Genomic DNA, 22317 nt, shown 5'->3' on the forward strand with positions numbered 1-22317 from the left:
TTCAAATGCTTGTGCACAGAGTCAGCGATAGGAAAATCTGTGCACGCCCATTGGTGGAGGCTCGTGTGCATCCGCCTTTGAGAGGGGCAAATGCCGCTGCCTTCTAAAGTTGTACCGAACTATAGTTTAGTTCAGCTTTTCTTAAAGACAAGGTTAAACCCACAGATCTGATGCAATAAGAAAAGGGTTCCACTTTTTATGGTGGCACCCGAGATATACCTGTTACAGAAAGCACCACTTGGTTACCATCACCATGACTTCTCACCCACATGACAACTGAAAGTGCTTCTGGCTTCCGGCCGCTGTTTTGCTTTTGTATGCGTGTGTTAAGGTATGACTATACTACACGTTCAAGTAAGCATGTTTGATTGGTCATGTGTTACTCCTGAGTACACCACACTGCAGAGGCAATGCCAGCGACATGCCTATGTCTCGTAAATGTTATTCAGAGGCCAACAACAGTGACCCGGCGATGCTGCTGGCCAAAGTGTGGCTAACTTTTTCACTGTGTTCGATGAAGCCTTAGATGGCTTCAAGTGAAATTCAATAAATGTTGGTTTTCTGCACCTAAGAGGTGTGTTGGTTAAACTTATTTCTGCTAGAATTTTTTCACAAAAATATATCCCTAAAATCGGTAGGCATGGCATTTTGCAATGTGTACGGCATGCAGAAGCCTGTTTCACCATGATGACCAACACTATAAAAACAGTTGCACTCTTTGGGGCATTTATTTGTCACACAACATTAAGTGTCATCTCTCTTGCTTGTCTTTCCTTTCTTGAAAATGCTACACTTGCTACTTTACTATCAAGAATGCTCTGTCATGCTGATAACACGCATCTCGTTCATGACTCGGAAGTACTGGGCTCGCAGCGTTAAAGCAAAGAAATGCGGGCAAGACAGATGATGATTATTGTTCTGTGGCAAATACATACCCCAAAGGACGCAACTGTTTGTAGAGTGACGTTAAAATAGGTGCTTCTTATACACCAAATGTTTCCTCAAAATTCACGAAAAATGTATGTCTGTGTGTGTGTGTGGGGGGGGGGAGGGGGGGCATATATGGAGGTGCATGTTTTCTGGAAAATATGGTATTTTCCATTTAACATCTAGTGCAAATATGTCCATTATAGCACAATTATCCCAAGGGTAATGTTTACATTTCTTCTTCTTTTTTTATCAATGAGAAGATCTGTAAATGCTTATAATGGTGGCTTGGCAACTACGGTGTTGTCCTGCAAAGCGCGAAGTCACGGGATGAAATCCCAGTTGTGGTAGCCACATTTCAATGGGGCCGAAATGCATTAATGCTCGAGTCCCGTGCATTGGAGTAACGTTATAGATCCCCAAATGGTAAAAATTAACCCGGAGTCGCCCACAACGACATGCCTCATAATCAAAACATGGTTTCGGCAAGTAAAACACCAGAATTCATTCAACTGATGACTAATAAGATGTTACCACTATCATTGCTGTTTCTAGATTTGCCTTTCAACATTGAAGGTGCACACCTAGTTTACCTCCGCTACAATAAGCCTATCCAATGGCACTGCAAGTCTTAAGAGTGTCTTCACAATGGACAGGTAAAGCCTTTGTGCAAAAGCAACATTCTTGAAAAGTGTGAACCTTTACACAAATATCTTAAAACAAAGTACGCCTGACTACCATACTTTCTTATTGTGAACCACTGAATCGGCCCCAATATCTTTTTCTATATCGCCTGCCATGCCTGTCTCTGCTTTTCCCATTGCTTCCACTATTCCTAGTATGCAATCTTCATCCTCTTCTTGTACCAACAGGAAGCCTGATCTGTCCTGATTTATAAGTGCCTGAAGTGGTATTCAGAGAGGTGAGAAATTTGTGAATCACGATCCACGTCACGTGAAAGTGTAACATTTTTTCGGTGTCCAGGGGCTGACATAGACATCGCTGGGATTGGGGTAAGTTTTGCTGTGCTGGTAAAAAAAATTTCCTCTTCATGGGGGAGACGGCAGGGATCCTGCAGAGTAGTCCAGTAGCCTGTCACACAACACTCACCAGCAGTATCGAGGCAGCACTGGAATCATTGCTGCCTTTCCCATTTTTCGGCACCCTTGTTTGCTTTGCAGTCATTGTTAAACAGTGGCACAAACACATGCTGACAAGTTGAAGCTCAGCAATGAAGCGACTCTTTTTCATCTCACAACAATGCACTGGCACCCACGCTTATGCTGGGTGTCAAGAGTATAGGCCGCTAAGATCATCTGCAAACAGTGATATCCCTCAATCACTGCACCACACAGTCTGTGTGAGCAGGCAAGCGGTGCGAAGCAGTGTCATGGCTCATGACGTCATGCTACCCTCCGCATCAAGGGCTTCCCCATGTGGATACCGCTATAAACAGGACTATAATAAATTCTTAATTCTGGTGTTTTATGTGCCAAGCCACAATATGATTATGGATCACGCCATAGTGGGGCACTCCGGAATAATTTTGACCACCTGGGGCTCTTTAAAGTGCACCCAATGCATGGTGCGCAGGCATTGTTGCATTTAGCCACCATCGAAATGTGGTCACCGCAGCCGGGATTTGATCACGTGCCCTTGGTCTTAGCAGTGCAACACCAAATCCATTATGCCACCATGGCGGCTGTTAAACAGGACTCACCTCGGTTCTCTGGTTCAACCACCTCAGAACATGACGAACCTCCCCCTAGCTGGTTGAACTCTTCTAGAGTCATAGTAGTCGTCTTCTTTTCCTTCTTTGCAGCTGTGCTCTTTTTCTTGTTCTTGTTGACATTGCCACGGCTGCCTGGAGCTGCCAGGTTCGCCACGGTGGTTTCTTTTTGGTGAGCTTCATAAAACTGCACTCGCGAACAACCAGGCACAGCAGAAATAAGCTAAATCTTTTGATATGAAATATTGTTTTGTTCAAAGTATTTTATAATCCTGACTGCAGCATGTGCATCTTAGATTGAATTGAAGATTCAAAGTGGAGCTGCATAAAACTGCTCAGCCCGAAATGCAAAATGTGAAATCCACACAGTACTGCTTGCTTAAACGGACCCTTGCCAGGACACACAGCAAATTTTGATTATACACTGAAAGTCGTTACGTGGCCTCTAAGGAGCACCTACAGCAAGAATTTTTCAAATTACTTCATCAATAGCAGAGATAGAAATATTTGAAGTGATGCAAACCCATGATTTCGGGAGGAGAGTGTCACTGCCAACATAGACACACTCTCCACTTGCCCTGTCTAGCCTCCACAAGCGAAATTCCTTCCCTGTATTCTCCAAAACCGGAGCTGCAGGATCACGTGACAAAGATGTCACAGGCCCCATCTTTCTTATCTCTCTCATGTTTTCTCTAGGTGGCGCACTTCCGGTGATGGTCTTGCACTTGAGCTGTTGCATTTGTCTCATTTTGAGCAGCAGAAGATTTTGCATGCTCTGCACGAGAACAGCTGATTAGTGGTATAAGTTAGTGCCACAATCACGAGCACTGAGGCAGGCGTGAGAAGATGAGAAAGCATGATGGTAAACATGGTAGTAAATGACAGTTTTGTTTTTTGCACACGCAACTGTATGATGTGAAAACAAGCAGACAAAATGGAAGTACATCTCTTTTCCTACGGTGCGAAGTAAAACAAGAACATGCACACATTTGGTTTGTATGTTTTATTATTACTCTACACTTCACTTCGTCTACTGAAGCAACACATTAAAGGCACACTAAAGGCAAATATCAAGTCAAACTAAAGTGATAGATTAGTGCTCGAGAATCTCTAAGGCATCAATATTATCGCGAACAGAGCCCTAATAATTGAGAAATTGAGGTGAATGCAGGGCTTGATTAGAGACTCCACCGGGACATTCAAGTACTTGCCCAATGACGAAAGCACTCCTCAGGTACATTCTGTCACTATTACTCAATCACTCGTTACAAAAACATCCTTGTATTGCATTATCAGACAAAATGAAATGCTGCTTGTCCAGTTCTACATCATTAAAAAAAAACTCACGTAGACTAACTACCCTTGACAACGATGAAGGTAGTCAAAGGCTTCATTTTCGCTCAACTCTGTGCTGCCCATGCTTTTGCGTTTCAGTAGTTTCGTTATCGTTATCCATTGCTGCACGTTTGCGTTTTGGGCAAAAACCTGTACCGCCACCTGTTGGGCACCGTTTTCCTCACCAATGGCAGCAAAGAGCGGTGATGGCATATGCAACGTCACCACTCCCCCAGTTGGATGGCGAGAGATTTGAATTTCGAAAAAGGTATTTAGACCCTTCAGATACAATTTTCTCGTAAACCAAGTCTTTTCTTGGCACGAAACAAATGTTGCGAGGTTTCTGGAATGGTATTTAAACAGTCCATGTTGACTTAGTATGTACCTTTAGTGTCCCTTTTAAAGTAAATGATGTTGCCTTGCATAATTCTCAGTCACACCTCCCTGAGAGTGACGTCACAGCAAGGCCATGTACGTAGCACACTTACGTGGTTGACGTCAACTCTCTGGCTGTAAGCACGGCACCCGCGATAAGGGCAAACAGCATTTTGTTTGGAATTTCAGCTTTCTGCAGCGCATAGTGATTTATTATTTGGTAGACACAATCGTTAGCACGTGTTGTATGCACTGCAATTGTCAGCTCAATATGGCCAGACATGGTGAGGGCCCTTTAAGCATCCGCAACTATCTGCAGAGAGGCAAAAAGCACCTGTGGCATTCCAAGCCACTTACAACAAACTGTATGCCATGTGTTCCGACACCCAGTGAAGTTTTGAAACATGTGATTTCCAGTAGGTGGTCTTCTCGTGTACAAAGATATATCGTATTTAACTGCGTAAACATCGCACTCGCATAATGCTTGAACCCACACGTTGCCCACTTTCATTTCTGAGTAATCATCGTACTCTCGAAAACTACTGCAGTGATTGCCATCCATCTGCTTGTTACAGTGAATGGCAGTCGATCGAGCAGAGTTTTCCGCCATTTCTTTTTGCAAAGCCCTTCCACCATTGCATGCGCAACAGCGCACATGCTCTGGAAAGTCTCCGGATTCAGCAAAAAAAAAAAAAAAAAAAAAAACACAACAACAACAAAAGAAAAAAGAAAAACGGGGGGTGGGGTGGGGGGAATAAGCACAGACAGCACAAAAAAAGGCTGACAACATGTGAACAATTTACGCTATGTAGACTGATTACTGTCAGAAAAAAAAAAAATACCTTTGGCAAATCTATTTACGCAGTTCCTGCTTGTGTAGAGCGTGTATTCTTATTCCAAAGGCCAGTGTGAGGACTTGGCATTGGATGCCTATCACACGGGGAGGTAAAGAAACTCCTTTGCGAAAGCAACAAAAACAGCTGTCTGCGAAACTTGGAAAACATCTGAGGGCTGTGCACAAGGCTATGCGCGTGTGCTTGCAATGATCACTGCGATCATAATGCTTGCGCGATGAGTACTAGCAGCAGTGAGCATGTGTACTTTTCCCAATGCGAACGTTCTGTGCTACTGCTTCTTTTCTCATTTCACTGTACCATGACTCTGAAACTTGAATGATGCGACCTCCAATACATTGTGCGCAGGCTGAGCGGGCTATCGAACGGGTGCGCCAACACACCCGCGACAGTATGGCACGTGTGCTGGAAGTGTGCGTAATTTCTATCCCAATGAAACAGCCTAACCCTGTGTGCTTATGCTATTTTGTAGGGGTGCGCGAATAGTAACTTTTCACATCGTATACTGCCAAAGATGAATCGAATAGGGCATTACTACATATGTTGTTCAAATGTCGCACACCCCTACTAATATTTCATTTCTGGAAAACATCTCCACAGTACACCTGAAACCTTCAGATTTACAGCTGCTTTATTGTTCTAAGAGTGCAATATATCTGGGTAAACAACCAAATAATTGGATATCAGCAATTGAGAGATGACAAATGTTGAAACAAACCCATATAATAAGCATTTTTTATGTATGCATACACGTATATTCATCATGTCATTGAGTGACACTTGTCAGTTTAATAATAATGCTGTTTTTACTTTTTGTCTGCAGAGAATGAAGTAACATGCAAGCAGTATTCTTTGGGTTGCATTCCTTCCTTCACATGTTTGTTTGTCAAGTTCATCATGAATAAGTTGCTCAGGCAGTGAGAGCACATGAAACGCGGACGATTTCTGTGTAATATCATAATATCATAATTGTGGGACGCACCTTTGTGCCAAGTGCATCATACAGGCATCGATCTGTACTAGATTATATAAATAGTATCTTTCTCAAGTTTCCCTCATAGCCAATCCCACACCAACAGTGAGCTAAAAGCATGCACAAATATAGTCAAAGGAATTGGAAGTAATTCCGATTCCACCATTGCTGCATGACTTCCACCATTAGTGCATGAGGTTAGCAGGCATGAGACAATCCCGGTTTTATTACATAGCTTCATGTCCGGGAGTGCTGCTATCTGCGCTTCATCCGTTGGCCGTACACACCGAAAATCCCAGCTATTTATGACATCTGTAATCTGGCACTCGAGCACTGCAAATACAGATGAGAAGCATTGCAAAGGCTTTGTCCACATGCTTCGACACAGCGACGAGTGCCAAAAACCATTCAGCTGGCTCGTGGGCAATAGCAAACGTGAAGTCTTTCGAAATCGAGAGAAGGCAACGTCCTAACGTACTGTGTACACAAGAAGAGAAGCAGGCCATCGACAGAAAGTAGGGACAATTTCCTGTTGCGTCCGCTTATGTCTGGGTCATTCCCCGCCAACTGTCCCAACTTTGGCGCTCGACCATCAGCGATTTCTTTGAAAAAAATTGAGGACTATCTATTTAATGCAAGAAGTCTTCTTGTAAAACATTTTTGCAAAAAAAATTTTTTGAGCACCGCTAGGAACATTATGCACCAAATTTTGCACATTTAGTGCCGTATAAAAAACTCATGGAGACTTAAAGATCGATAACACCTTTTTTAAAAGGACACTAAAGCGAAACAATAAATCAGTTTAGACTAATGAAGCATTGCTTGAGAACCTTGCAGGCAGTCATTTAAAAAAAATAGTTTGCTTATTAAATGAGAAAATGAAGGTCCAAGTATCAGTATTCGAATTTCACGCCGAAACCCCAGCGCCGGTACGTCAGCGTGACGTCAGGGATTCCAAGGTATGCTTTCACATTTGGGCCGCGTTGGCTGAATAAAGGTTCCCGAAACTTGCCATGCTTAATATTTGGTTCCTTTAGAATACATGCAGTCAATCTGTACCACTATATATAATTAGTAGGCCCTAAAAGATGCCATAAAAATCCATGACGTCACAGCCACCAGATGCGGAAACTTAAGTAGGCATCGCCACCCGTATTTCGTTCTTGCGCTTTTTCTGGCTTACCAAACGTCTTATCATTGTAAGAGTGGTGTTTTTGTGTTGTAGAAAGGTAATTTACTGATGCAGAAGAAATATTTACTTTAGTGTCCCTTTAAACGGAGCACTATGAGGTTTAAACAAGCACTATGAGGTTCCTGGAATGGTATTTTAAGAGTCCATGTTGACTTAATATTTGCCTTTTGTCCCTTTTAATGCACTTATGCGATGGCCTTTAATGCAGGAAAAGAAAAAAAGAGGCCCATATAAAGACTAATTGCAAAATGATGTGTCACAAAGAAATATTGCTCTGGCATGTTTTTTGAGACTGCCACACAACATCTAAAGTGGGACATACCTCTTTCTTCTCTTCATAATCCAACCGACTCAGAAGCAGCGCTTGCTGGAGGTCTTGTTCATAGACATCAGAGACAAACTGTCAAGGACAATATTCAGTAAGTCAATAACTGCCAGCAGTTCCAAGCATGATTATAATGTAGTAGTGAGATACCAAAAATGCCACTTTTTGCACCTATACCATTCAGAAGCACATGCTTTCGATGTGCCGCTGAAAACCAGCTGACAAACATTTGTGAAAGCAGCCTAAAAAGCAGGAGTAAAACATGATATCGTTTAAATGCACCCAAACTGATCTGTCCAATGGTCACATACAAAATGTTATTGACCTTAAAGAGCCCTTAAACCATTCTTTGAGCTCAAAATTCTCTTATATAGTGGCAGCTGTGTGCCAGTCCACATGAACAGAATTTTTTTTTTTTTAAATGATGCTATAATAAAAAGTTTTAAGTGTCTGATGAATGACTACATGGCTTCCACAGTCTTCCTCATCTTCATTACCCTCCCCTGATTTCTCTCTCCTCCTTGCAGCTTAATTCTCTATACTCCGCCCTACCGATTACTAGGAGTGCTGCAAAAGCTGCGAGTCATGTCAGCCAAACATAAAAGAAAAACCAATAGAAGAGGTTTTCCATTGTCCGCCTGCTCATCACCCTTTATGTAAAGTCAACTGAATGCAAGCTTCCTCCTTTCTTGGAATATACAGTCGGCTCTGGTCACAGTGGCGTCTTCAAATCAAATCAAAAGTTTTTACCCGGGTGATGTCACCGCATGCAAAGAAAGTACCAGGGGACATATTCTGCGATAATCACTTTAGCGATACTATCGCCTTCGTGCGATGTAGTGCTTAACCAGCCAATCAGCTCATCTGATTTTGATCAACCAGCCAACCAGTGCATGCCTGTTGATGACACTATTGCTGAAAGTAATCGCCGCAGAATACGTCCCCAGAAAAACACGGAGAGGATCATGAGATTGTTGAATTTATGTTTATATGGCTCATAACAGTGCCATGTTTACCAAAAATGATTGTCACAGCATTCTGTACAGTGTACACAATATGCATTTATTTAAATTGTGTTTAAAATGTAAAACGGGGTTTAGGGGTCCTTTATAGAGACTCTGTGATACTAAATTAACCTGTTTTTTTACACCTGTTTATTTAAATTAACCTGCAAGGTTTACCAACCCGAAACTGCACAGTGGGCCATGAGGGACACTGAAGTAAAGGGCTCTGCATCAATTTTGACCACCTGGGGTTCGTGAATGTGCACCTGCCGTACTTGCACGATTCTACCTCACCCCCAATTGTAACGCACAGTTATATTACTGCCCAAATATAAAAAAAGATAACTTGGTGCCAATTCTATCGTGCACATCAAGTAATGAAGCCTGAGTCAATGCATACCATGTTGAAACAATCCTATGCAACACACAAGGACACACAGACATGCACAGAGATGGATCTTAGCGGCTAGTCACTATCAGAGTTCGACAACACCTCCTTTTCGCCATCTACTGACCCCAGAAAGCCATCTTCACTTCCATCCAATGCATTAGAAATGCCACACATACAGCAAACTGGAAAATGTTGAACGTAAACCAAGAAAGAAAAAAAAAATGTGGGATAGGAGTGTGGCTAGCTACCTTGCATTGAGCTTTTTTTTCTTAGTAAGAATCAGTTTCATTTTTTATTTTGTGTAGAACTAGTTACGTAGTGCACATAGACTGACTCAGGAAATGTGCCACAGTCACAGAAGAGCAAGCAAGATGGAGTTATGATGTAAATGTTACACGGGCCCTTGATTATGGGAAAAGGCAGGGAAGGAATGCCTTTACTGCAAGGACAGTAGCTCACCTCCTCAAACCATGGCCTCACAATATTTCACCTGCTTCTATCACCGCTGCTATTAAAATACTTTCCAAAAATTCTAGCGGTAGAATGCTCCCTAGATGGTGCTTTACAACTTCCAATGTATCATGAATATTTCCTATGGGAACTAGTGAGAGGCCTTTTAAAGGCCGCACAATTACAATGCTGCTGAAAGCTAGCCACACAAGCCAAATGAGCCCCTTTCATCCCTTTTGATTTTACACTTCTCAGCATGACATGTATCATAATTGCTGTTACTTCTCTGTCGGTGAAGTAGACCTCAGCTCATTACCCTTCATATTCTAGAGAGTGCAGCTTTTGGCGACACAGCAATGGTATAATCAGTGCCTTCTTCAGTACTGAAGCTGTACTGCACTTTATGCACATTATAAACTGGTTACATTAAAACACGATGCAATTATAAAGACTCCATAGCATCATTAATGGAGAAATGAAGAAATATACAAAATAAATACATCTTGTGTCATTGCTCCTTTATTATTTCAAGTAAGCACACAGCAGTGTGTTTTGGCAGCTGATGTGAGGCAGTAGTTGCCTTGAGTGCTGTAAACAGCTGTTGGCCAAGCATGCACTTTCTACTTCTTTTATACAACGGAACTAAACGTAATACAAATCAATGGATCTAAATTTTAGAGATTCTCACTTAGGAAGCAAACAAAGAAGAAACCCTTCAATATCGAAAGGAGTGAAAGTGACGGGGATCTGCCAAACACCACTTCAGCCACTAGGGCTTTGCTTTACTACCACTGGATGCATTTCATGCTTTGCCTTTCAGCATACTTGACGGCCTCTTGAAACCGAATACTATTACATCAGCCAGCTTCACTTGCAAGCTATTTTCCTAGCAGGTGCCATCACTGTTTCTTGCACTCTTAGTGTTGCCACACAGTCAAAGAAACAGAAAAGAACCATTTGTGAAGAAAAGAATGAAATAAATAAATAAATAAATAAAACGTTTACAGGCACTATGAAGACCTGACTAGGAAATGCCTGCCTTTTAAATTATAGGGATCTACACATTCATATCTTCCTACCTGTGAACATTACAATTCATAAAAACACAGACCCGAAAGTGGAGGGCAGATATCCTGCATTCTTTTTAAAAATCTACGTTGAGCACGTACCTTTCATGGGACACGAAGTCTGTCCCAAAAGTTCATGCAGTAAGCTAAAATGTGGGGGTGTATATAGCAGCCCTGCTCTCTCCACTCAAAAAAACCCAGCTGACCTCTACCATGAACCAGACTGCACTGTGAGAAGGCAGCAATTTATGTGTGCACTTTTGTGCGACCTATTTTTAGTCTTTGTTGAAATGGAGATGGATGAACTGATGGAACAAAGGATCAGTTTCAAATTTTTCGTAACTTGGGCAAGAATGGTGCAGAAATTCATCAAATGTCAAAAGGCCTACGGAAAGGATGCCCTAAAGGAAAGAACTGTGTTCAAGTGAGCCCAGCATTTCCAGGATAGCTATGAAGACTCCAAGAACAATGCATGATCAGAACCCCCTACCTCATGTGAAGATCAGAGCATTTTACATGTGCATTCTCTTGAGCTCAGTGACTGTCCAATCACTGTTTGAATGATACAAGAAACACTTAATTTTGGAAAGTCGTCCATTGACAGGATTTTGAGTGAAAGTATAGAAATGAATAAGGTTTGCACAAACGTGGTGCCAAAATTGCTGCCTCCTGAGCAAAAGTTGTGACAAAAAGGAATGTTGTATTGATGGGACAATTCAGATGACAGAGATGAATGCTTGTAAAGGGTTATCACCAGGAACCACACTTAAATTTATGAACATGACATTGAGCTGGTCGCAGAGCAAGAGCAAGCAAAGAAAAAGAAAGAAAGGAAAGAAATGCAACAGAACAAAGCAAAAGTCAAAGTAATTTTGACGGTGATTTTTAATGCCATGAAATTGTGCACTATGATTTGTACCAGAAGGGCAAACTCAATGCAGCTTTCTACATGGAGGCTCTGACGCATGCAAACGATCATGCACTCCGTGTGAGCAAATTTGCTAAAAGGGGGATGCTGGATTCTGCACAATAATAATGCCCCTGCACACTCTGCATTGATAATGCGCAAGTTCATCGCATGCAATTCCATCAGATGACTGTGCTAGAAACACCCTCCCTATTAGCCGCATTTATCCCTTTGTGACTCTGTTCCCCAAATGCAAGCTGGTGTTCCAGGGAGCGGTATTTTGGGCATGTAGTGCATTTGGAAAGGAGACATCGCTGCTGAAGCAATTAAGAAGACTTCCAATGGTGCTCCTGGCAATAGAAATAGAGGTGGAGCCAGTGCACCATGTCTAATGGGATTATTTTGAAGGAGACCGCATCACTGTATCTTAAAGTTTGTAAAATGAATGTTTCTTTAAGTGCTGCATGAATCTTTGGGACAGACTTGGTACATACTCAGTTTATTAACAATGATTTGCCTTCAGGTGAAGTCCACAAGCAGCAGCAAATTTGGAACAGCTGAGACAGAAGAGCAGTGGATTGTTTTTCGTTCGCAAATAATTTTTTCAGAAACTTCGGAAACTTTCTCAAAGCAGGTAGCCCCTCTAATGTTCCTTCACAGATTTATATAGTTGGAGGCTGACGAGCAAAACTTTTTGTGAACAGGGTTTATTTTTCGTAAACCTTCATGAAACCTTTGTACAATCACAGAACGAGCCAAAATTCATAAACTTTATGAAATATTTGGAAAGTTTGCAGTTATAACATTGTACAGACATGTTTGTTTACACTGGTATGCCACAATGAACTTCCTGAACCAATTAGCACAGACATAGCTGCACACTGCACTCAGGCAATGCACCCTTGCACCTCTTTTCAATCAACTCCCGAATGGCTACATCGATTTATATTGTCACATAGTAGTGTCTGTGAATAATGCAGCGGTAAGACCGTGAATGATGGAATTAACTTTTTATTGGGCGAACTTGTGCACACAAATGCAAGTTACACTCAAAGCACAGCAATAGCAGTGAACACGGTTGGCAATCATCGAAAATTTCATCTACCAGTCAAGTGCATCGGCTTTTATACACAAGCCATCGAACGTTCCAGAGTAATCACTGGTGCCCGCGTATCTTCCAGAAAGTTCTACACCATTTGTGTCGTGCATACATGCAATCAAATTACACAAAGTTCGGTGACAACAGACAGCAGATAGAACCATTGATAACATTCCAGAAACTTCCAATATATGCAGGCACGTTCCGCGCTGAGCGTTAACATTTGTTAGACGGTGAAAAGTGCTCCCACGAAAAGGATAAAGAAAGTCCACGTGTCAATATTTAATCAGTATACAGTATCTGTCATCACATGGTGGGTAAAATGTAATTGTCTTAGCAGTAGTGTGCTTGTAGCCTGAATCCTGCAAGATGGGCAATGTTTATTTGCTTCCAAAACTATATATATTCGCTCACTTTCTACAAGAACATCGAAAAAGCTTACAATATATGGTTGAATGAATTAATTTATTGTTATGACTTTAACTATGCACCGCATGAAGAATAGATTCCCCCATAGCTAGCACAATCCTCCTCCTCCTCCATATACAGCACTGTTTCGAGCAGCACAAGTGGCAAACACAATATGTTGCAAGGCCCCATTCAACAAGTTCATCACAACAGTTTTCCTTCCAAGGCTAGACGAAACTAACGCCACATGGATGTTTCGGAAGCGCAGGTGGGTTCGTTGTCATATATACACTATGGACAGCTCCATTGGTTTGCCTCGCGCTGCTAAGTTCCACAAACCTCACTGGAAAACAGTGTGCGAGTAAGCTAGCTATATAACTAGGCGCAGCTGGTATACACACACAAGTGCAGCATAATGGAAACCATTTTGCAGTAAGCAGAGTGCAGCACTAGACCGAGACAACACTGGTTACCTGATCATCTCTCCTTTTCCAAGACTCCCAGTCGTCCCCTCGTTCCTGAGGTTTGCCAGCCTGAGGAGCGGCTTGTTTCGCATTGGCCTGTTTGAACAATGACAGTAGAGCATGAGAACATGATCATTCCTTTCAAATTATTCAAGCACGAACACTAATCTCAATTTATGCAATATACTCCATAGACCCCGGAATTACAACAGAAGAATGCCACACACTTTAAATGCGAGAAAGTGCGGTCAGTTGTAACTACTGCTTAAACAGCCATTTAAAGAACTGCAAAGTGCGTTTAATTGAGCAGAGTCATTCTCCAGACACCGTAAATTTCCAGGCAGATTTAACGCGCAAGATTCAATCTTAAAGAGAGTGGTTTGAGCTGGTTGCTAGTTATCGGCTGCAAAGTGAAACTACGGTGCCACCAGATTGAGGCACATAACGTAAGCCTTACGCACCTTCAGATTGCTGGGAAGCAAGTTCACATAACATAGGTAAGCATTCAATTGACCCCGCTAACATGCTAAGCACAATAAATATGTATGCGCCTGTTAGGTGTAGCGGCCAGAAAGCTAACATCAAAGAAACTAATGTAGTTGGAGCATACCTGGTTTTCCGCCGGCTTCTTCTTCTTCTTGGGTTTCGGCTTCGTTGTCACGGAGTTGCGATCCCCAGCTGAACCACTCTTTGCGGGCGGCGGTTTTTTTGTTGTCTTAGAATCCTCGGGATCTTCGCCTTCAACTTTCAGAACGGCAAAACGCGAAGGCAGGATAGCGGCCATTTCACCGCAATTCGGCTGCACTTAGAAAGTACCGAGTTTGTCACGACAAATAGAAATGGACGGCTCAATGGCACAAAATTCAGAACGACGCACACGTCAATCAAAGAGTTGCGCAGAGGAGTAGGCAACAAGACCACAGGCTTCTGGAGACACTGCAGAGAATCACCCTATACCAACGACTGAACCACGCGTTCAGAAAACGCAACTTTGTTTTCGTCGTCGCCGTGCACACGGTGGGAACACGTGCCGCTTAACTGACCCGATAAATCACACTGCAGAATGCCGTGGAAAACGAATCCACAAAACAGAGGTTTATAGTTTGCGAATCGGAGAAAACGCGCTTACTCCGTCATCCTCCAACGGCTTTAAACGCTGCTCACGACAACATATGACTGAATATGACAAGGAAGACAACCAACAACATCTCTGGCGCGACAATCGCTTGAGAGTTCTTGCAGTTCTTGTTTCTTCAAACCGCTTAAAACATAATAACGTCTTTTTGCCAAGCTGTAATGCTTAAAACCTTATTTATTTTATTTACCTTATATTCAGTAACACAGAGCACTGCGTGACTTTATTTTGTTGCCCAACAGTAAAAAAATTTAGCACTAGCTTTGGCGCAATCCGAAACAAAAAGCACCGCGGCACCACACATTGACTTCCTTAGCAACCATGCTAGCAACGAACCGACGCTGTCATGGCTGTCGTGGTTTGTTTTCTCGTGGTTTTACCACGACGTTGATAAGACGACAAGGTGCCCCTCGACTGTACGTTTTTTTTTTTTTTCTAGGCGCTTCATGACTTTCTCTGCTGCCATGGCCGCGGCGTCATTGAAGGCGGCTAAAAATGCCGTAAGAGCTGAAATGAAGAAGCAGCTGAAGTCGATGACAGCAGAAGACAGGCTCCGACAGTCTAAGATCATACTAGACAAGGTATTTACAACTCACTTAACTTGAACACAAAACAGCATACTTAAATTAAGATACGGCGTATGTTCACCGGCTGTGTGCTACAACTGACTGTTGTCATCTGCAGTTTGTAAACCATTCCCGCTACAAAGCAAGTAAACGAATATCCATTTTTGTGAACATGGAGACAGAAGTTTCGACGGAGCCCATCATTCGACAAATCATCAACGACGGCAAAGAGTGCTTCATCCCAAAATACGAGTAAGTCTTTTAAAAAAAATTTCCAACGTTGGACGTCCGCGTTTTCGTTCGGAGCACTTCGTTCAACAGTAATATGTTATTTTGAAATTATATAGCGATCAGTCACAGCAAATGGACATGGTCAAACTCGCATCGCTTGAAGAACTGTGGAAGTTGCCAATGACAAAGTGGCGCATCAAGCAGCACACTGATTTCGACCCGCGTGAAGAAGCACTGGTGACTGGTGAGATGCGTTACAGACATTACCACTTGATTTTTCGTCTTAATAATTGATCCACAGATCTACAGCTTCGCCGTGCGTACACGGATGACTGTTGTGTGTGTAAACACCTTATCACTGTTAGCAAACACGTATATTGTGTTTGGACCTAGAAGTAGCAACTGTGCAATCCGTCTAAAATAATACATGTAAATTTCATAAAAAATATGGAACCTTCAAAAGCTCCTTTGCGGAGGAACAATGCAAAACCGTTGCACTTATAGGCAAATAAGAAGAAAAGAGACAATGAGGCTAACAACAACCATGCCAAGAGAGGAATGTGCAGTCACCAACAATTAAAACATATAGCATGTTTGGGAGAACCATGTGTTAATCTGGCAAAACACTGTTTTTCGTGCGTGCGTATCATAGGGGGAGGGATCTGGAGGAGGCGTTGGCTAATTGTATGTTTCTTTTCACGCGTCAGCGCTTTGCATAATGTGGCAGACATCGGGCACTCGAACTTCATTCGTTCAGGACTCTTGTGTAGCTAGCACATTGTGCTTTTGTATATCTAGTGTATACAGTGTTTTTCCATAAAGTAATGAGGCTGGGCCTGGTAAAATAAATTTATTGATCCGATCGGTACATATTATTAAAATTCTTCAAAATAGTTTCCTTGGGCGTCGATACACCGCTGCAAAGGCTTCCTGGAAGTCAGTTCCCATAACCTCTTTCACAGACTCTGTGGCAGCCTGTTGAATGGCGGTAACATCGCCGAAACTGTGACCTTTCAGGCTTCTCTTTATCTTTGGGTGCAAGAAAAAGTCTGCCGTACTCTCACCAGGGCTGTGCAGTGGCTGTGACAAGGTTGCAACCCCTATCTGGCCTGGGTAGGCGGTCACAACGAAGGCAGTGTGGGTGTGGTGTTCTTGTTCATCACTCAATACTTTTGGCACCAATTCTGAACAAACTGAAGTTCAAGTTTTCAGAAATAATTTTGTGAATCGTTGTTTTGCACATGTTGAGGGCTTCAGTGATTAGCCTCATACTCGAACGACGGTCGGAGTTCAGGAGATTTTTTATTTTGGCCACATCATCGTCCAAGCCACTTGTCGAAGGGCATCCAGATCACTCCATGTCTACAACAGTCTCTCGTCCATTCTGAACTCACTGAACCACCAGAAAACCTAGGTCTTTGACAGGGTGTCGTCTTTGTAAGCATCCCTTAACCAAGGCAAGTGTCTTGGAAACAGTTTTGCCCAGGTGAAAGCAAAATTTAATTGTGCACCGTTGCTCCAGTGAACGTTCCATTTTTTACGTTTTCTGTCGTGACAAAAAGCTTGAAAACAGCTTTTGCGTCACTTCAGATCCTCACTGCGTCACAGCTTGGACGCTACTGCCGCCGGGTGTTACTTAGCTTAGAATCCTCACTACAAATCCCGCCTCCGTGAAGCACGCTACTGTACGCTACTGGCGACTGCAGTGACGTGTGGCAGACAGTATTATTACTTTATAGACAAACCCTATATGTATTGTATGACTCTTGCACAGGGTGGTCATAGAATAAAGAACCTTTAAGTGGTTATTTAAGAAAGGGAACACGCGAGCGCATGGCGCATGCCCTGGAAGGTAGGAGCATCCCCTTTGAAACAGGGTGATGGCAGTTGCCACCATGCTCAGATTTTTATTTTGCCTTTTCTTTTTATCTGTGTTGTGTGTTATTGAATTTCTCGATTTTCTTTAAATACGTCTTCCTACCCTTTTAACCTTATGTCACCTCTCTGCTTTTGAGCCACCAATCTTCCAATCGCTTTTTGCTAATTTCCACCGCATATTTATTTACATGACTATTATTATCTCTGAACCCTAGGGCCTCAGGAAGGGTGAGTGTGGCCGCATCGACATCGGGCTTGATACCGTCACATTTTAGTATGAGGTGTTCCATTGTTTCTACATATTTACAACACACAGTACATGTGTCTTCCTCTTCGTTAAATTTCTTTTTATAGCTCCGCGTTCTAAGACATCCTGACCTAGCTTCAAAGAGTAGGGCACTGCCTCTTGAGTTATCATAAAACGCTTCCTTCCTGATTTGCTGTTTCCAGTAACAATGTAGTTCCACACTATGCTTCTTTTCCATTGAATTTATCCAATTTTTACCTTCCGCGTTTTTAACCTTTCGTTTAATGCTCTGTCTTTCTTCGTCCTCGTGTCTGGCATACTTACTGGTTAGCTTCCTAGTTCTTTTCCGCCATTGTGAGTCAATGCTCTTTCTGTATAGGTATCTAAATGCCTTAGCTGCCTACCTGTTATCGTCCAATTTCCTCAGATGTTTTTCATATAGGATGCGAAGGCTGCTTAGAGCGCCAGCAAGTGACAGCAAGGAGAAGCATGCCAGCTTGTGGCATCATCTGTTGGCGGCAAGAAGAACCAGGCATGGCCAAAGGCAAGCGCCTGTTAGAAATAGCCCCAAGTTTTAAGCTGGCCTACCCCAAAATTATGTTGGTCTTTACCCAAATTTCGGGTTGGCCCACCCCGACTTTCAAGTTGACCCACCCCCACATTTCAACTTGGCCCACTACCAAATTTAAGTTGGCCCACCCACAAATTTTAAGTGGGCGCATCCAAAAATTTAGTTTGTCCCATTTCCAAATTTGTTGGCCTACACCCAAATTTAAAGTTGGCCCACCCCTACTATAGGCTTCTCCATGTATTTCCTGTGGACCCTATGTGTCTCTATGGTTAGTCTCTCTAATCATTTTTTTTTTCAATTGTTCCTCATTGCTTATAAAGCTACTAATCATCCACATTTACACTATTATAATAATTAAATGTCGTAACTTCACACATGACGCTTCTTTCTTTTTTTGCATATACAAGGCATTACACTTTTCACACAGTGGACAGTTCTTGCTGCGGTACTCACCAAAGAATGCTCACTCTTTGAAATATGCTGGGAGAGCCTATTAACTAGCGGGCGTATGTTGGTCCTTCCTTGTTTCCAATGTGCACGCGACCGAGTGCGATTTGATAGCAGCAGGCGCTGCGTTGCAAGCCCCGCCTGTTGGGCATACATGTGGCATGGGAGGCAGTGCACAGCTGCTTGCCTATCAGCCGTGTCTGCTTATTCTGGCCGCCAATGGATGGTGCTACAAGTGAAAGTGCTTCTCTTTGCTGCCTGTTGCTTGCGCTCTAAGCAGCCCCTGCAGAGCAAAGGCCACGCGCTCTTGTGTTCCCTTTCATAAAGGACCACCCTGTACATAGTGCATTGACTCTGGTATATAAAGCGCACTGTATCCGACGATGTTGGGACCCATTTGCATTGGCCTGTGTCTGCGAAAAGCTTGAACAAAAGAGAGAAAAGAGCTAGGTTGTGCTGAAGTTCTGTGATGCAACTACTTGTCTCGCTCAAAATGTGGTCACTTTAACTACTTAAAGGAAAGGGGAAGTAATCACAAATATTTTTGTTAGCTCATTGCACTTTTTCTCCGATAGCATTACATGACTCAAAATAAAAGCTTGATTGAGCATTATAACAATGCTGTGCCTCTTTATTGTTTTTTTGAATACAGGCGGCATTGACCTTCTCGTGGTACCTGCTGTAGCCTTCGCGCCACAGGGTGCCCGCCTGGGCCATGGAAAAGGATACTATGATATCTACTACAGTCGCTGCCTCAAAGCGCAAGCTCAAAGGCCTTACACTCTAGGTCTCTGCTTCTGCCAGCAAATTGTGCCAAACATACCATTAGGTGACCATGACATGATTGTTGATGAGGTTCTCCATGCCTGATTGATGCTAGGACTCCGCCAGTTTTGTGATGTCGCATTTATTCTACCATGACCACTGTCACTGACAAGCATCGGGTAATAAAACAGAGGCATATTTTATTAAATTCTTATATGTTCAGTTCTTCAAAATATGTACACAACTGTACATCTTGATGTAGGCCTGACTGCTTGGGCAGGTGTAAAACATCTTTTTTGGAGGAGCAGTATATCACCAAACAAAACATATATTCATAATTAATAAAGGGAAAATAAGAAAGGGAAATATATTCATAATTTTCAGTTAGTGCTAATGACAGTACAGGAAGGTGGCTAGAACACTCTTGTGCAGGCTAAAATATTTTTTTGTGCAAATTCTAACCAAATGTAGTGGTACTTCCTTGCCATTTAAGGCTACTGTGCTGACTATGATGCAAGAATTGACACTTTTTCTTTAAATACAGTAGGTAAACATTTCTAAACAGTAATAAAAATTATGGTTATGTGAAAGTATTCATGTGATATTTAGGCATGATTTTATCATTAAACTTATGTCACTTTTGCCTGGTCATTCCAAAGCACTGTGTGGTTCTATGAAAGTCATATAAAACAACTTTAAAGTTCTATTTCGAGAGAAAGCTGGACCAGTATTAATGATATGGCTCCATTTTTGTAATTAGAGCCTTCCTACACCTGCAATGTGGCTTAGTTGCTGTCTGACATTTCGTAGTGATACCAAAGCACACTGAAACGACAATTTGAATGTGCCATTAAGGACATAAAATATTTATGCATTATGCTACCTCTGAAAGTATTGAAATTAAGGAATTATTCTTATTATTACTTGTAAATCGAAGCTTTCTTTGCCTACGTTGATCACTATTCTGGCGGAAATATTTGCAGATAGATATGTGAAGGTTATGTGAAACTACCAGCGAAGTGGGTTATACAGCCTTTGTATGCTGACCAAGTATGCAGATAATAATTAAAATTTTAAGGCGAAAGCCACTCGTTACAATGGCTCATACCCGACAAACGCGGCGTCTAGTACAGTGATGCAAAAGATATCATAATCAGGAATGGCTCATACCCCCGTAAGCAATCAAAGATGCAATGGCTGAATATGAATGAAGAAATGAAAGAGAGAAAGAACAAACAAAGAGAATGAAAGAAAAAAAGAAGAAAAAAAAGAGAATGAAAGCACCTTTAGGCAGAGCATTTGGTACTTGCATGTGTCGTTAAGGAGGTAGACCAACAGTGCCATATGTTTACACTGCGGCTCGTTATGTCTTGCAAGAAGTCTGACCCCTCTGATAAACTTAATGCATTACCATGCGTGCAGCAGGCTTTTGCCTTCACATGTTACAGAAGTGTAACATGCTGCCGACTTTCTTTTACTATATTGACGTCCTACATGAAATGTGACATATAATGTCGGCTCACAGGCATCTCTAAAGTACACCGATCTATAAATAAAAGGGTTAACTCTATTGAACAGCTTTGCTTTATAAATTTTTTTTATTTAGCAAGTAAGTATGTGTGTATGCCTGTTCTCGGACACTCCTTCAGAGTGGGCATTTCCCACTATGACACCTACATAAAACCTGAACATTTTATCTCGGCTTACAGGTATCCTTAAAGCACACCGATTTGTTAATATAATGGTTTATTATATTTCACAAATTCCTTGAGTTGCCTTTTTTCTTTTTAGCCATTTCGTATGTGCCGCTGCAAATGTTGCCTCTTCTTGGCCAATCTTTCAGAATGGGTATGTCTCGCTGTGACACAAGAGGTACAGAATTCCTAAGTAAGGCTGGGCAAATATACAAAGCTTCAAATACAAATATGAATATTTAGTGTGTAGTATTCAATTCGTATTCAATAATCAACTATTTGGTAGTTTAGAATACCCAAACTAACCAAGGATATCTCTACAACCGACTGTTTAAGCCTGGTTTCTGTTCCCCATCTCCTAAGCAAAGTATTGCTAATTACCAGAAGTGTGACAACAGCACAAGATTTTGAAGCAACGCAGAAACAAAGTGGGTAATCAAGCTTTGTTCTTGGTTTCGCAACAGAAGCCTACGTCACAATCTGATTTTTGCTTGTATTCCGTCATTTACTATTTTTGGCCGTCTAGCTATGCAGCAGTTTCAACTTTTACACTACAACCAATGTTGTCTTCTGCGCAATGGACCATTTTAATTTTTTTTTACAGTGCACAAGCCCTTCAGCAGCTTTTTTTTTTTTTTGAGCAACCTGTTATCTTTTTATTTGAAACTATACAACAGCCATTTATTCTTCGAGATCTTGTTTTCAGCCAGGATCTAAAAATGTTGAGAGGCTATTCATGCAGATTTTTTAATGACACTTTTAATCTTGTGTCACTGATAGTTGGGTATCTTTTTTGCACTATTCAGTGCAGGTGTTGTACTTAATAATACAGAAAAATAAAGATTCCTGCTGCAAATATATGAATTTGCATTCGAGTATTCTGTACTCGATTCGTATACAAAAAAAAAAATTCACATTTGCCCACCGCTATGCCTAAATGTTCATTGATACCTGTCATAATATTCTACACCATTCTTTCCCCAACAATCATCGTACATCACCTTCATCCTTGTGGCATTGCCGAGTACAAGTCCCCGCTATGCATCTGCATGAATTGGAGTTTGCATTTTGGCATAGCTTGTGAATATTGCAGTACATAAACATTAACAGTGTATGACAATAAAGTTGTTAAGTTTGTGGTGGATCAACAAAAACATTCCATGAGACTACTTGTTGAATGAGGTGAAAGTAAACTAAATTGTATGCATCGTAGTTAGTTATAAAGCATTAATTAACCACTTCATTGATTCCAACATGTGCATTAGATCTGCATAATTTTTTTT

At 41.9% G+C, this 22317-nt stretch overlaps 2 protein-coding genes across 2 annotated transcripts in view; one reads left to right on the forward strand and one right to left on the reverse strand.

Annotated features, from left to right (window-relative positions):
• Window positions 1-14692, reverse strand: part of LOC142571983 (G kinase-anchoring protein 1-like) — a 42109-nt gene extending 27417 nt beyond the window's left edge. The window contains exons 1-4 of the mRNA XM_075680751.1: window positions 14111-14692; window positions 13510-13596; window positions 7708-7785; window positions 2648-2843 (exon numbers count right to left, since the gene is read on the reverse strand). Coding sequence (XP_075536866.1) covers window positions 2648-2843; window positions 7708-7785; window positions 13510-13596; window positions 14111-14284 — 535 coding nt within the window. The 5' untranslated portion in view covers window positions 14285-14692. The remainder of the gene's footprint in view (window positions 1-2647; window positions 2844-7707; window positions 7786-13509; window positions 13597-14110) is intronic.
• Window positions 14693-14964: 272 nt separating this feature from the next.
• Mthfs (methenyltetrahydrofolate synthetase) lies at window positions 14965-19552 on the forward strand. The gene is made up of 4 exons (XM_075680752.1): window positions 14965-15216; window positions 15320-15453; window positions 15549-15676; window positions 19228-19552. Exons 1-4 carry the CDS (start codon window positions 15082-15084, stop codon window positions 19443-19445), a joined length of 615 nt encoding a protein of 204 aa, XP_075536867.1. The 5' UTR covers window positions 14965-15081; the 3' UTR covers window positions 19446-19552.
• The last annotated feature ends 2765 nt before the right edge of the window (window positions 19553-22317 follow it).

The sequence above is a fragment of the Dermacentor variabilis genome, chromosome 2, assembly GCF_050947875.1.
Source record: "Dermacentor variabilis isolate Ectoservices chromosome 2, ASM5094787v1, whole genome shotgun sequence".
NCBI lineage: Eukaryota > Metazoa > Arthropoda > Arachnida > Ixodida > Ixodidae > Dermacentor > Dermacentor variabilis.

Excerpts from the sequence above, each read along its gene's own strand:
- Mthfs (XM_075680752.1), top strand. The coding sequence starts at position 15,082 with ATGACTTTCTCTGCTGCCATGGCCGCGGCGTCATTGAAGGCGGCTAAA. Across the intron at positions 15,454-15,548 it reads TGCTTCATCCCAAAATACGA|CGATCAGTCACAGCAAATGG; the intron begins GTAAGTCTTTTA and ends GAAATTATATAG. Across the intron at positions 15,677-19,227 it reads TGAAGAAGCACTGGTGACTG|GCGGCATTGACCTTCTCGTG; the intron begins GTGAGATGCGTT and ends TTTTGAATACAG.